Source organism: Tetrao urogallus (genome assembly GCF_951394365.1).
Source record: "Tetrao urogallus genome assembly, chromosome: 13".
In the NCBI taxonomy this organism is placed as follows: Eukaryota; Metazoa; Chordata; class Aves; order Galliformes; family Phasianidae; genus Tetrao; species Tetrao urogallus.
The window spans coordinates 7,307,591-7,322,359 of NC_136826.1; the positions used below are offsets into that span (position 1 = coordinate 7,307,591).

Below are 14,769 nucleotides of genomic sequence, written 5' to 3' on the forward strand. Positions count from 1 at the left end.
TGGGGTTTCATAAGGACAGTGCTTTTGGAGTGCTTTAAAAACACAACATCTAAGGATTCTCAGAAACGTTAACCAGTGCTCCCCAGCCATATGCAACTTTAAGGTAAATCACGTGATGAGCATCTATGTTTTGTATAGTGTCAGTCACTTGTGGTGTTTACCTGAGACATAGAACTCAACGCTTCTTTCTTCTTCACCAACCTTATTTGAGGCCACGCAGTAATAGATTCCTGATGTGCTGCTGTTTTCCATTGTTAGTGTGCTCACAATCTGCCAGGCAAAAAGAGAAAAGGTAAAGGCTCAGCAGAGAAGTTTGAGAGCAGTGGACAAGGACGTGACTTATGGTAGAAAAACAGTTAATAAAGGAGCTTCCAGCAATGTGTGAAGCTCATAAGCAGACAAGTGCTTGCATTAGCGTTTTGGTCTCTCATCTAGCATCACCTCATCCCAGTTAATTTTCTTCCTTCCTCATTCCTTCCCCTTATCCTTCTTCCCATGACACCTCAGCCAAGGTCTGAGTGTGACAGCAACAGCAAAGGGAAGGACCTGGAAAATTCAACCAAGACACTGTAAATGAGCCACACTTTCACCTGTTTTCTACCTTTCAGTTATGGTGTCCATTGGTGTCCATGGGTCACTATGTGGGAAGCAGGTTGTTTGTATGGATGTGATGTAAAGAACATTACAGAGATTTGCTTTGTTTTGATATAACCCCAGAAAAAGGAGTGATACAGCCCCTTTGGAACCCAGCTTACTCTTACAGATTGTCCTTGGAAACACCTTGGTTCCATAACCCTTCCTCCAGGTTTCTTTGGACTTGTGCAGTGCAGAAAGAAACCTTGGGGAACGCTTGTGGTAAGGCACTGGCAAATGAATAGAGGAGGTTCATGAGTGAGAAGGAGGGAGCACTTGTCCTGAGCTTCACCACACAGAAAAAGGAAGCAGCTCAGTTTCTCCTGGGGGCTGAATTAATGTAATGTAACACCTCTTTAAGAACTTGTGTTCTTCAACATCCCAAGCCCCTGCTTCTGTGTAGGGCCTTGCTGATGAGGAGCTGGCCAAATGGCACTCCCTGTCATGATGCGACATCACAAGCTCATTGAAGACTGTTCACAGGTCATGGCTTCAATTATTCCTGGTACTTCCTTTGGACTGCTAGGAAGAAAGGAGGATCTAGCCCACCATGGCAGAGATGGTTTTGCAAGATTACTTTGCTTTCCCTGCAGCCATTCACTTGAGGAACTCTGAGCCTTCACATTTGGAACAAATATCACTTTATTTGTTGTCCTCTCTTAACGACTTTGAGGATCAAAACTTATAACACCCTCTGGCCATTTGTCCTTATCTCCAGAGAGCCCTTTGAAGTGCACAAAAGCATCTCTGGACTTTTTAATATCCTAAACTGAATGCATACAAGACATTCCTTTACTCCCTATAAAGCTGTACTGTGAATGTGTCTATAGCTGTGTGGGATGAATTATTCTAGTTATCTAAGATTTTCTGAGCTTTGGCACTTTAAATCCTGTAGGGAAATGAGTTTTAAAGGTTTTGATCCCCTGTGCATTTTAAATTCTAAAGGGGAACATTTTCCTTTTCACCTCACCAGAATAACGGGTAAGTGGAAGAGGAAAACTATCTACTTTTCATGGTTACCAAAACACAGAAATTAACCAAAAATGGGGACAAACAATCTTAGGGATGAAAATGGAAGACCAGTAAACCCAGCTCCCTCTGGTGTCCACCAAAGAAAGAACTGCACAGTTCTGATTTATTTATGATGTGAAAATTGCTCTGACTTGGATGTTAAATCTCCCAGGGAAGCAGCTCGTTCCTCCTCCTTTTTCTATTCCTGCAGCATTGGGCCCAATGCCACAGGTTATTAACAAGCACATGTTCAGAGCACTACTCCTGTCTTTAAGCACTGGACTCTGCCTTTTGAACTAATGCTGAATCAGAACAAAGATCTTTCAGTGATTACTGGATCTTAGAATTCTATATTTGGGAACAGAAAAAGTCAATGTGTTGAAACGGATTCACCAAGGACAGAAGGGATAAATTTGGACAGCTATTTAGCAGCTATTAGTCTTGCAAAGTGACAGCTCTAGATGGGAAGTCAAGAGCAATACTGTAGTACCCATTCAAATCATAAAGAGGAATGCAATTATCTATTCTGGAGTATGGCCAAAGTTTCAGAGGTGATACTGTGAGTGTTGTAAAAATGGATGCAATACCTCATACTGCAATTGGTGGCCCAGAGGTAAACGCACACATGTGCTCAAGCACATACAAATGCCAACATTTCTATGTAACTCAAGAAAAGTCTGACATGATAGTAGAAAAAAGAGGAAAATAGCTGTACCAAGAACTCATCCAAGATAATCTTACACATGTCTAGATGTGAAGTTGAAAAAGATGCTAAATTGATGGAGGGAAACAAGCCTGGCCTGGGGGGCAATTTATTTTGAAAAATCCACTGTGGAAAAGAGAAAGCCATTTTCTTGTTTGTATGTTCAACATCATGATTATAACCTTGGACACCAGTTTGATATACAGCTGAGCACAAGAGTGCTCAGTGTTCTCTATTAGAACCTAGCATCTCCCAGGATCCTCCAGAATGTGGCTTTCAAACTGGCAGCATCCACCAGAGCACTGTGTGTGGTTTCACAGTGGGAAACAAATGATCTGGAGTGATTTTCCTGTAATAAGATGAATCCTTTGAAATCATTACATGTCACCTTTTCACTCTAGCTATGTGCTCCTGGGTAAATCCCAGAGATTGGGAGTCCAATCATTTTTGCAGCATCTTGGCTTAAGGCCTCAACCGCCAAAATGCCCTAATCCTGGTTTAGTCTTCAACAGTCTGAGGCTTTGGAACACACATGCAATACCAAAGGGCATCCAGAGCCTTCTTTGGTTCATAAAGCCACATGGTTCTGGCTTCTGCAACGATGAACCCGAAAGAAACATTTAGGAAGCCAGCAGCAATACCTGCTTTTTGTAGTATCTGGACAAATCAGTAAAGGATAACCCATGGACAAGAAGATCCTATTAACCCAAATGTTAAAACGACCCACAGACTGATATTCACAAGGCAGATGTGCTGGCAGTTGCTCATCACCTGTTACTGCAAAGAGTCCGAGTTGAACAAACATCACCTCCATGACATTTGTCCGCGCTTGGTCACGGTGTGAAGTGGGAGTAAGAAGGGATCTTCCAAATGCCACCACTACACTTACAAAACACATTTGCAACAAATGTATGCAAAACCTGGTTGAATGAGAAAACAATTTGAACTCGAGCGACTGAGCACAGGAATCTTTTTCCATTACTGACGGGAAAATTGTAAGCAGAGTTTTCTCTCTCAGAGGAGTGACATAGCCCCAGCATTTGGGGACCTTCAGTATGCACTGGAAAAAATTCAGAGGGGATAATCTACTTTAAGTACTTAGTCCATGCACCTGCAAAGTATTTTCCATTCTGGATTCAGAGCCAAGATAGAAAAGTTAAGAATGCTGGCATTTGCTGCAGCAGACACAGCAAGAACTTAGTGGGATGGGGCTCTGGTGGTCCCCACCCTCACTCAAAGCAGGGCTTGTCTCAAAACTTTTGCAGCCATTCCTCTCAGAAAACTTGGCTTCCAGATAGCACAGTGCTTTGTGCTAACCTGAATCAATGAAACCGATGAGAAATCTGCAATTACATCAAAATGTTTTTACCTCTGAGTGAAATTACTGTCCATGAGCTCTTGAGAGCCTCAAGGTTAGCACTTTAGTTTACCTTCCCTGCAATCTCCTGACCAGGAGCAGTTCAAACTAACTGACACAGTAACCCTTGCACTGTTCTCCTGCCATGAGTGGCACACCAACTGTGACTGTTCAGTCATTTGCTCTGTGCAGGCTGCACTGAAACCAGTGGGATTAACAGCAGAGTATTGACATGTAGCGTCTAGACATTTTCCTGGTGGGAGCTGACCTGAGACCCAGTGAACTCACTGCATGCCAAACACTAAACGTCCCTCAGACAATAACCAGTTTTGATTGCCTGTGTTGAATTTGGATGTAAAGGGCTCCATTTCCTATTACTTAACCTAAAGGCCACCCAATACTGCGAGCCCACGGAAGGGCTTATTAGCTAATAAATAATTGCTACGAAGGAATAAACCAAATTCAAAACTCAATAAGAAATGAAATGACTGATCTCTGAAGAACAGCTATGGCAAGTAAATAGACATTGCTGCTGGGAAAGCCCATAATGGAACAGCTCAATAAAGTCCACATGTCTTGCACTGCAATGTTCCCAAACTGGTAAAAACAAGCCATTTTAGGAGCAGCCAAATAACATTCCACAGCGCTATACTGTGAGTGTTTTAAGACATCCTGTGGTAAGGACAGAGCAGCGAGACCTTTTTTTAAGCTGGAGCCAGTACAAATTAATATATCTTGAGATTCCTTGCTTTCTCTTTCCTCTGTCTAATCTCCCCCTCCAACGGCTTTAGTTAACAATTCTCTTTCACTTCGTTAGCTGTATGTGGGCGAGAATGAGGAGCAGAAAAAGCGGGTGGAAAACTTCTCAGCTGTCTGACTCTGGCAGAGCTGGGGTGGAGGTGGCTGGAGGGAGATGAAATTAATAGGGAACTTCACCAGAGATCCTGCAAAGAAAATATTCAGCTAGCTCCCATTCCATCTACTTGAATGGCACAGAATAATGCTTATTTTTATAGCCTGACAATTCCGAGCCATGCTCTTAGTTCATCCATTCTAAATATGCTAAAAGATGGACTGAGCGCAAGTGAGAAGATCAGGCTGCTAGCTGACTGGGAACTTGTAGGTTTTACTCTCTTCTCTGGCAGAGGGAGGTCTTCTCCCTGCAGGATGAGAGGGCTCTTTCTTATGTCCCCAGGCTCTCCCAGGAAGCCTTGCCCAGGACAGTGCAGCTCATGTGCTGCTGCTGGGCTGCTCTCTTGTATTGCGGATGCTGCGTTCAGAGACCCAGCTGTGTGACAGGTCACCTGCCAGAGATGATATGGCAGGGCTATCTGGCTCTCCCTTGGAACGTGCACATAGCCAGGTGGCATTCAGCAGCCATACTGAGTTGCTCACATTTTTCACCAAACCCGTTCCACTTCTTTAATGTCATCCTCCTGGAGGTTCAAGCCTGGTGTTTTTGGATCAACTTTCTTGAGTGGTTATGAATTTCAGCAGCAAAACTGATTCATGAGTTTTACTGCAAAAACATCCACATGGCCAGGCTATTCTCTCATACGTACATGAGAGAGAGCAAGAGAGAGAAGCCCCCAAGGAGGACAGAATTATGTGTAGATGTTGTTCTTTTCTACTTGTCTCCCAGGCTCAGACCAGTATGTTCAGCTTACTAACAGAAAAGAGAATAAGGTAACAAGCTAGTGCTTTACAACTTGAAATGGAAATTCAGGCAGTTCATGAGATCAAGAGTGTTTCACCTAGTATTAAAACAGAGTCTTCAGAGGTAGCTACGTTGCAGTTTAGTATTGACTTAAAACTACCAGGAAAAGTAAGGTGGTGTGATATGACTGCCTGAACCAATACTTAACCAAAATTTCTACAAACTACTTCCTAATGGTAGTGATAACCACATGCTTTTCTTTAGGAATGAAACTCAGCCTTCAGGATGACAGGAGGGGGTGAGATTCACTTCTCTATCTTGAACTAATAATGGAATAATCATGATGACAAAGATGACAAGAGACCTCAATTTTCCATGCCACTTGCATAAAGATGCCTGAAGATCTTGATGTGAGCCAGAATTGCTGGTCTGCTGCAAGAATCCTCACTGCCACCGCAAGCTTGTTTTTAAGTAAGATTTTGGATCTGGGAATTTCTGGGGGTTTCTTCCCATATTCCTGGCAGCTCTGAAAAGTTACTGCATTTTTTCAAATGTCACTGAACAAACAAACATGTATTGCTAAAGTTCTTTGAGAGTGAACAGCAGGATGCAGAGCAACAGATAATATCAAAGAGACTGGGTAAATTCCACCTTCTGCTCCGAGGGCTGTCATAGGACAGCCTCAAATCACACAGGAAAAATAACCAATCTCAGCTAATCCCAGCTTCATAGCACAGTCAATAAAAGCCATGCTCTGTCAGACTGCAATGTCTTTATTATTTCATGTGGCTAGTCAATGCAGATGAATTACTTGTGAGGACATGGTGGGAATGGATTGGGTTGTTTCCTGTCTATTTCATTTCTGGTTGAATTAATGACTGATAAAAAACAAGGAAAAGTCTGAAGGCTATAGGATTTCATCGCTTTCTTTTTTGAATTATAGTCTATTATCTACAGGCTCCACCTAACACAGATAGCCTTGGACTTCAGTAAGGGGGAAGGAGGGGAATTGTCTGTTAATGCAGGCAGGGAGGCAGAGTGCTGAAATTTGAGATTCATGAAGTCTAGTTTTATTACTTTGAATAAATCTTAATAAGGACATAAAAATTATTAGGAAACGCCTCAGAATGTGTTTTCAACCAGTGGATCAGCAGGAGATGAAAATAGTGAATATATTATGAGCTGTAAAATTATGTAACTTGTAGAAAAGTATTTTTAGGAAACTTTAATAATGATATATGTAAAAGCTTAAGCTGAAGAGTGTGGGCCGAGCTTTTGAAGATGTCTAACAAATGAATACTTCAGTCTGCCTGGAGCCTAAGGAAGGGGCAGGGATGGCTGAGCAGTGCTATGAGTTGCAGCCTGGGCTCTGTGTGGCACTCAGGTGGTAGGGGAGAGCTCAGATGTCCCTGACCAGCAACCAGCAAGGAGCAGGAATGCATTGAGCCCCACAGATCCAGGAGCTCTGTAGAACTACTGAAGCGCCTCATTCACAGCGACTGCAGCCAGATTAAGTCCGTGATCAAACAAAAATGTCACAAAATGCTTGCCTCAGCAAAGCAGGGAAGAGAAAAAATGGAAGGAGTGTACATATACATAAGCATAGCAAAGCAAAAGTTTTTACTTTTGTGTCATTGGGTGTCTCACTTATCCCAGCACGTGGGTCAATCCAGCAGCCAGCAGATAGTTTTTGAGTCACAGTAGTAGTGAAAGTCTTAACTTTCATATGGGAACTAACATAAATAAAGACTGATCATCAGATGTAAAGTGAGTTCTTGGACACCTGATCATGTACTTTGACAGGCTGTACATATGGACAGAAACAGTAGCCACAAAAGCCACGAAACTCTTGTCATGCCTTGCTGCTAACGGAAGATTTAGAAAAGGAGGGAAGTGTGGAGGTACATGTCATTGACTTCCCATTTTTGCAATGAGAGCTCTGTAAATAGTTGCTTTAACCTAAGATCTAAAATTCTTAGAGGGTAAAGACAGAACTTATGGGACACTATGCTATCTAAATAAATCCAGTATTTTCCAACAATGCAAAAACTCAAGAGCGAACTGTGAACACTGATTTTCTCCATCCCAGCCCAACTTCTATGCTTCAGAGCTCTGTTTTAGATTAGGTTTAGAACTGGAAAGTCTCCATGAGAAAGAGCAGATGACTGAGGCACGGATTCTGCCAGATGCTGATTTAGTCTGGACCCAATCCAGAAAAGCACTTTAGCTTCACACTTAACTTTAAGCATGCAAATAGCCCAAGAATTATCATATGCTTAAAGGTACCCCAGGATCTGAGCTGCAGCATTCAGCACATTGCAGTTTTGAGCACTAATTGATCTGAGTCAGCCACCTTGGAACACATGCAGCTGCAAAACTGCTCTTACAGCCACAGACTTGTGCAAGTGCAACAAGGGTAAAACAACAGAGCCTGAGCCCAGCATCTTCTCCAAGGGTAGCCAATTGTCTGTCTGTGAATCTAGAGCAGAACAGCTTTGGCAGCTTCTCAGGGATCAGCATGGCCATGTGTAACCAGTATCACTCGATAGCATTGCAGGTGCCTGGGAGGCATTTAGCAGATTAATTGCCGAGATCTTTGCATCTCATTTGAGAAGCGTGCCCCAGTACTGTCTGCTTGAAGGTGAAGTGGGCAGGGTTGTGCAGAAGGAAGGAGATGTTCCTGCCCTTCTCAGCTCAGCAGCATGGCTGGGGACCCCAGTGGGTGAGGAAGTGCCCATGCTTCAAGTTGAGGCAGGAAGGTGCTACAGGCACCCTGACACTCACCATCAGGGCAGCTACCCCTGGCCATGGCTGGCCTCTTGAATCATGCAGCTGCTTAGCTCCTGCTGCTGGAAGAGTGGGCAAGGCTGGCAGTACAAAGTACTCTCCAAGTGCTAAGCATTCTAATCAACCTGGCATCCTGTCAGCTGTGTGTGCTTCACAGGACCCCTCTTGCTCTGAACTGCTCTTAGACTTCCTCAGTACTGAAGGAGACAGAGGTTTTTGACCCAAAATTCTTTGGAGCGTTTTAAATGGGGTAAGTGACATCATTGTCAGAATCCCAGCATTTATAAACAGCAGAGAGCTAAAAATGATCCCAGGGCTGTGGAATTCTAAGCATGCAAACAACCAGCAGCAGCTTGGGAACCGTGGGCAGAATGCTCTGTGTGATTGCAGCATCCCTCCATAAAGCTCCCTGCTATTCCAAGGGATCGCACTCAGATTGCATCAGACACAAACCTTTCTTTTGTCCCCGTGCTTCATGGTTATGTTTTCAATGCTCTTGATCTTGTTGCCTATGAACATGTTCTCCTCAACCACAATTTTTTGTCCTGTAGGGTTGCATCTGGAAATAGAAAAGCAAAAGTGGCATTCAGAAACCTAAGTTACTGCCGATAATGCAAGGAGGTGCTATTAAAGTGGGAGAATGTCATTCTTCAGCAGTAGGGTTAGGTCTTAAAAAAACTTCTAAAAACTGTTGCTGATAAACATCATTACCTCCTCTGAAAGCTGCTGTATTCCTTCATCACAGCATTTCAAAATTACTACTTAGAACTCAACTTGACAAAGATGAACAAAGATCAGCACATGAGCAGCCAGGAACCCCCCCAGACTTTCTGAAGACTGAAACCAGCAAATACTGGCCAACTAATTAAATCATGTGAGTTTAATCTGGCTTATAAGAGTCCAGCTCCATGCAGCCATGGCTCTTTACATTCTGTTTTGAGCACTTGCAATGCATTTCAAAATTAAAAATGTGTAGGTAGCACATGTTGTGCTGGTGTACATCTGCACCATCCAAGGTAAAGAGCTTTTCTAATGTCTTTAACTACAGTCCTCTAATAAATGAGCAGATGCATGGGGCTTTTTGTGCTTAGCAGCACAAAGGTTTGGGAGCACTCAGACTTCTACAGATGATGACCAAGGGCCACTATGCCACTACTGCAGAAAGCTAACATGTGAATCAGCCATGCCTTTGCCAAACCAGTGCAAGACATATGATTAACACCCTGGGTCAAGGGAGGGTTTATAGCTTTCAAAACAGCCTCATTAGAAGCTGCCTTGGATGACTTCCTGCAAGGCACTTTTCTATCTTGAGGATGAAGGGAAAAAACTCAAAGGAAGCAAATCACATCACAGCTATAAGGAACAATGATAGAGTTCAGGGATTCAAAGTACACCAGTGAGGAGGGGGGAGAGAAAGAGGGAGAGAGAGGAAGTGAGACAACAGAAGGAAGTGGGGTCTGTGTCATTTCCCACAGGAATCCTCCTACAGCTTCTGCTGGAAGAAGATAAGGCTACCCCAGAGGCCAGGAGAGGTGGACGCCACTCTGCAATTGTGTTTGAATTGATAAGATCAGAGAGTCAGGGAGCTGGAACAAGGGTTATGCGAGGTCTTTTGCCACCAAGTCACTCATTCAGAACTGGCTTTATTCAGCATCCATGAACCAATTTTCTCTCCCTCAACAGAAAAGTCTAGAAAAGATTTCATGTAATCTCTGTGGCTTTCTTATGACTGCATAGTATTTCTTTATGGTATTTCCACCCTGCTCCAGCTTGAATACCCCCAAAGCAGCAGCCTGTGTGCCTTCTGCTTACCTGAGATGCCAGCAGCCCTGCCTAAGCCTATAGATCACTGCCTTGTGATTCCCTGGCCAAGCAAGGTGAGGGGCTGCTTTCCTCATGCAGGGATAGTGGGTCACTTCTCAGACTCAGCCTGGGGCAGAGCATCCAGCATTGCTGCCAGGCTGTGGTACATAACCTGGGACAGCAGTGGCTGTTTGTCACTTTTCCCTGTCAATTGCAGCATTTGGAAAAAGACCGAAACTGAGAAAATAAGGAGCCATCCAGCAGTTTTCTCTTTGGTATCCTAGAATTACTTTCTTCTTTTTATGGATGTAAAAGCTGCCTTCATCCTCATCGCCAGAGTATAGCTGAAGTGCAGCCAGAGTAGTTACAGGTGACTCCACCACATCCCCAAAACTGCCATTCAGATCTGAGCCCAGGCCCTGCCTCATGGATCACTCTGTTTGTACAGCGATAGGAACAAAGGAAGCATCTACTTGTAGAAGGTAAATCTCAAAAGGCATCTTGTGCCCTAACCATAGAGGCTGCATCCAAGAGGGATAAGAAAATACATTGGTAAGTCAGAGGAAAGTTGGTAGATGAGATAAAGAAATATCCAGTCTGACTGGTCGTCATTTTAAGCTTATTTGACACAACTCTGATAATCTAGAAGGTGCTTGTGATTCCAAAAAGATGATAAACAACAGGTTGGGGAAATCTGTGGGGAATCACTGCTTGTGATTGCTAATTAAAAGAAACAAGATGTACTGGGAAGAAGAAGCGATGTGGAGCCAGCAGCCCAGCAGTGCGTTCCCCACAGCGAGAGCTGCCCACGTGCACTTACAGTGTGTCTGTGAGGCTGCAGGGCTGCCACTTCCACTCAACCTTCGGGTCAGGATTCCCGCTTACAGTGCACTGGATTTTGTGCTTGCTTCTTAATTCCACCCGCTCGATCTTATCGAAATCTGTTTCCTTTTCATAGATTTTGGGTCTCTCTAAAGAAAAAACAACAACAACAAAATAAGTACAAAAGAGCAAGTTTACATCTGCAGCAGTGTTCTTGTTTCCATCAAAGGATTGGCAGCCCCTCACTAACAGTGATTGTTGCTGATTGTTGCAGTATTGATGCTGCTGAAGTTGTAGGGCAATTACCAGCAATACTGAAAGTATTAAACACACAGAGGAACACAGGCACTAGTTTTGATGTTTCAGATACACATCACACCATGTTCTCCTGAATTGCTTTCAAGTGCTGTTGTGGCTGTTATGCTTCTGGAACTGTTATGCCATGAAACATCTATTGCTTGGGGACTGCAGGATCAGGCTGCTGGTGCAGGTACTGCTGGTAGCACAGTGCTTGACTTCTGATGTCACCCCCCGAGAGGAACCTTATCAAGCAGCTGCTGCTCTGCAGAATCACGACCATTGTGCAAGGTTCTCTCCAGGGTCACTGCAAAAAACTTCTTTTGATCCGAAAACACTGCTTACCTTTTCTGTGTGCCATGCACTGGGTGAAGGGGTGAAGAAGGCAAGGAAGAAGTGGTGGATAGAAACCACTTGTAGAGTTACACCAAGAAATCCTTACCACAGAAATAGCAAAACCATTCAAAAGGTCACTGCGTTATTCTCATCTGGACAGACTGCAAGACAAGATCACCCCCTTGAATTGGAAATCTCACCAAAGCAAACTTGCATGTGTGACACTTTCAGGGCTGCTTGTTGCCAGCAGGAAAAAAAAACAAAACACTTTGTCCCATGTATTTCCAGCTCCCACAGGAACATGCAAAAATGAGAAATACTGTTAAAAAATCTCCAAAGTGAACTGAACTTTTCCTAACCTCGGAGAGGGTGGGTTTGAGACTGAAGTGAAAGCACAGGCTCTTCCCTGGTGCAGACAGCTCTGCCCATCCCCAGTCCTATCTCTGTCTGCTTCTCATAACAGGAAACCACGCAGATTTATTGGTTGGGGTCCGGCAGTGGAGCCCCTTTGTCCAGCTGAGTGCAGCCGCTTTACGTGAAGGCTTTTGACAAGTTGGGAAGTGAATGCAGATTATATTTCTATTTTTCGGTTTAACTTATTTTTCTGCTGTCAAGGAGGCCCCAGATGTATAAACAGGAGCCACTGCCCACCTCATCAATCTTGAGCCCTATTCCTTTTTCTTCATTTTTTTCCCTTTCAGCCCTCCTCTCTTACCCAAGGACCAATCACTCCAACCTCATGTCTCAGCAGGACCCTCACCTTCCATTCTTCTCGCTGTCAGGTCAGATTTAGACCTCAGCATTGCCAGAAATAATACATCAGGTTTCCTTCTCACCCAATGAAAGGAATTGACTTCACCTGCTTCAGCTGTATCCTAACTTCCACAGTAAAACCTTTGCTACTTTGAAGGACCCTCCTTAGATCCCGATTAGCGTTTCACTTAAAGAAAACCACAAATGACAGTCCTTGATTTGGTTTTGCTGTTGCATGCTGTTTTGCCTTTTGCTCCCCTTTGGTCTGCCTGCAGATGCAGCTCTGCCAGGCTCTGAAGCCCACTCCTTTCCTCAGGGACAGCGCTGGCTTTTTGGGACAGAGGAGGGGAAGCAGGGGGCAGATGGAGCAGCTCTTCAGCCTGTGCCTGAGGCCCTTCCTGCACATCTCATCGGGGAGCAGGAGCAGCTTTTGGGTTGTGCAGTGTTTTGCAGACCAAGTACATGGACATCCGTGGGTGTACGGACCACTCATGGCAGACTTTTGGCACAAAAGCTGAATTTCCTTGTAACTACTGTTTCATTTCCCACCACCAAATTATTTCAGATCATGACAATGATTTTGCAAAATTCCCTGCAGACAGAAGCGCATTCTTCATGGTCTCATACATTTTTCTTTTCAGTCTCAAATTCTTTGTTTTCCATGTTTGGACTGGACTCAGAAGCATAATTTTCACTCCGAAATAGAGACCTAAGTTCAATGTAAAAGGTTACTCAAGTGATGTGTTTTTGAGCTGAAAGAACAAAGCTTTGCACACCTGGGGAGAGGGACAGTACGTCTGGTGTTTGTTTTTGTCTGAAAGAGCATGGGGAACAAAGTAAGTTTGATTACAGTCTTTGAATGTTAGGAGATTATTCTTGGTGAAATGATGAGTAAGTTGAATGTCATTTAAATTATCCTTCTAAAAAAGAAAGATAGTTTTAACTTGATCTAATTAAAATAAGAACATACGTGAGTGACAAATGAATTCTAATTCCACAATTACTTCACTGCATGGCACTATTAAATATTACCTGAAACCCAGAATGAGTCAAAATGATTCATCAATTGAAATAATTAGTATTTATGAGGTTTGGGCAATTGTTTTCTTAAATCTGGAGGGGCTGGCTAGAAGTGCCTCCCCATCATTTCTCTTGCAGTGCATTACAACGTGGTTAGCGTGGGGTAGCAAAATCTGGGCATGTCTTTCAGAAACAGAAGTGGTTTTTTTTGTAAGTTTCTCTTTCTCCCTGCATAGGATGCAGTGGAGGTGGGTGTCACCCTCGGAGTGACCCTTGCTGTGGCGTTACCCCAGTTTTGGAAGCAGTTCTTTGTGCTGTTAGGGATGCCGGCATTGGCTCCCACGTTCCTCAGGTTTGTGGTGTGAAATATGCTGGGGGACACTGACTGGGCTGAAAACTCTGTGAAGCTCCTCACACTGTGCTGGCCATGTGCTGGCCATCCTACACTGTGCCCCTGAGGACAGCCGAAGCGTTTCTGTTCCTTTTGCTCACTGCTGGACTAGATCCTACCTGCAGAAAGTGCCCCCATCAGCGGTGGAAAGCCTTGGACCTGTAAGGCTCACTGTGTTCTCTGCTAGGTGCTGGCCTTTTAGATTTGCAAGGACTGTCACCAGATGGTCGGCTCAGTGGGCAGCTGCAGTAACCTTGCCTGCAGAACGGCTCTGCACTTGGAAGCTGAGGAATTTTTAACCTAATGCCAGTGATTATTTAATTTAATATTATTTAATGCATACCTGGTGGTATATTTCTCAGATAACTCTCTCCCTCTTCCACACGTGCTCTGCTTTCTCTTTCACATCTGCTTACAAAGCAGCATGGCGGGTTATCCACCAACTCTTGTGCATCTCTGCTCATGTACAGGTGTGCAGGGAGGCTTGGGGTCAGAATCCAATCATAAGCACTGCCAGAATCCAAGTCTATTTCTGGTTGCACCTTAAATTAAGCATCTAAAAAGTGCAGCCACATTTGCATGCACATAGCTATCCTTAAGCATGCAAAAAAAGCAACCCTGTTGGAACCTGAGCACCACAACAGCACAGTGACACAGCAGCTGCCCCTGTGCTGCGCCCTGCAGCCATCTCTGCCTGCTCCCCCGGGCACAGTGCAGCCCTCCTGGCTCCTCCTGGGCTCTCGGAACACTTCCCCATGTGCTCCTGCCCCAAGCAGTGCTGCAGCAGTGCTGAGCTGCAGGACATCACTGCACACTTCCTTGCTGACCTGAAGCACCCCTTGCTGTCCCACTTCTTGTTTCCAGCCCCTCCCCAGAGATCTGAGCACCTGTTTCCAACCTCTGCGTCCCATCCCTTGACCTCTGCCCTCCTCAGACTGAGTTTTCTCAAGCAGAAGCCAAACAAACCTTAAAAGCTTTCTCCTCTCTGGCTGCTTTTGCAATGTGCAATGTTCAGATGGCTTTAAATGTATCAAAAATAACTGGGTTTTCATCTCTCGGCTGAAAGTGTGATTGTATCCCAAGCCTTCTCTGCAGAGGTGCAATTGCTGGTGTGAGAGCTGACCCGAATAACTAACGACTTTGCTGCTGCTGCACTGTGAAATGCAATCAAAAAGCAATTCTGCTTACTGTAAATTTCA

At 44.3% G+C, this 14,769-nt stretch overlaps 1 protein-coding gene across 1 annotated transcript in view; it reads right to left on the bottom strand.

The window, feature by feature from the left end:
• The window catches only part of LOC306951489 (vascular endothelial growth factor receptor kdr-like), a gene marked incomplete at both ends in the record, with an annotated part of 114,534 nt that overhangs the window by 38,675 nt on the left and 61,090 nt on the right, over window positions 1-14,769 (bottom strand). The window contains 3 exons of the mRNA XM_079541992.1: window positions 162-270; window positions 8,602-8,707; window positions 10,772-10,922. Coding sequence (XP_079398118.1) covers window positions 162-270; window positions 8,602-8,707; window positions 10,772-10,922 — 366 coding nt within the window. The remainder of the gene's footprint in view (window positions 1-161; window positions 271-8,601; window positions 8,708-10,771; window positions 10,923-14,769) is intronic.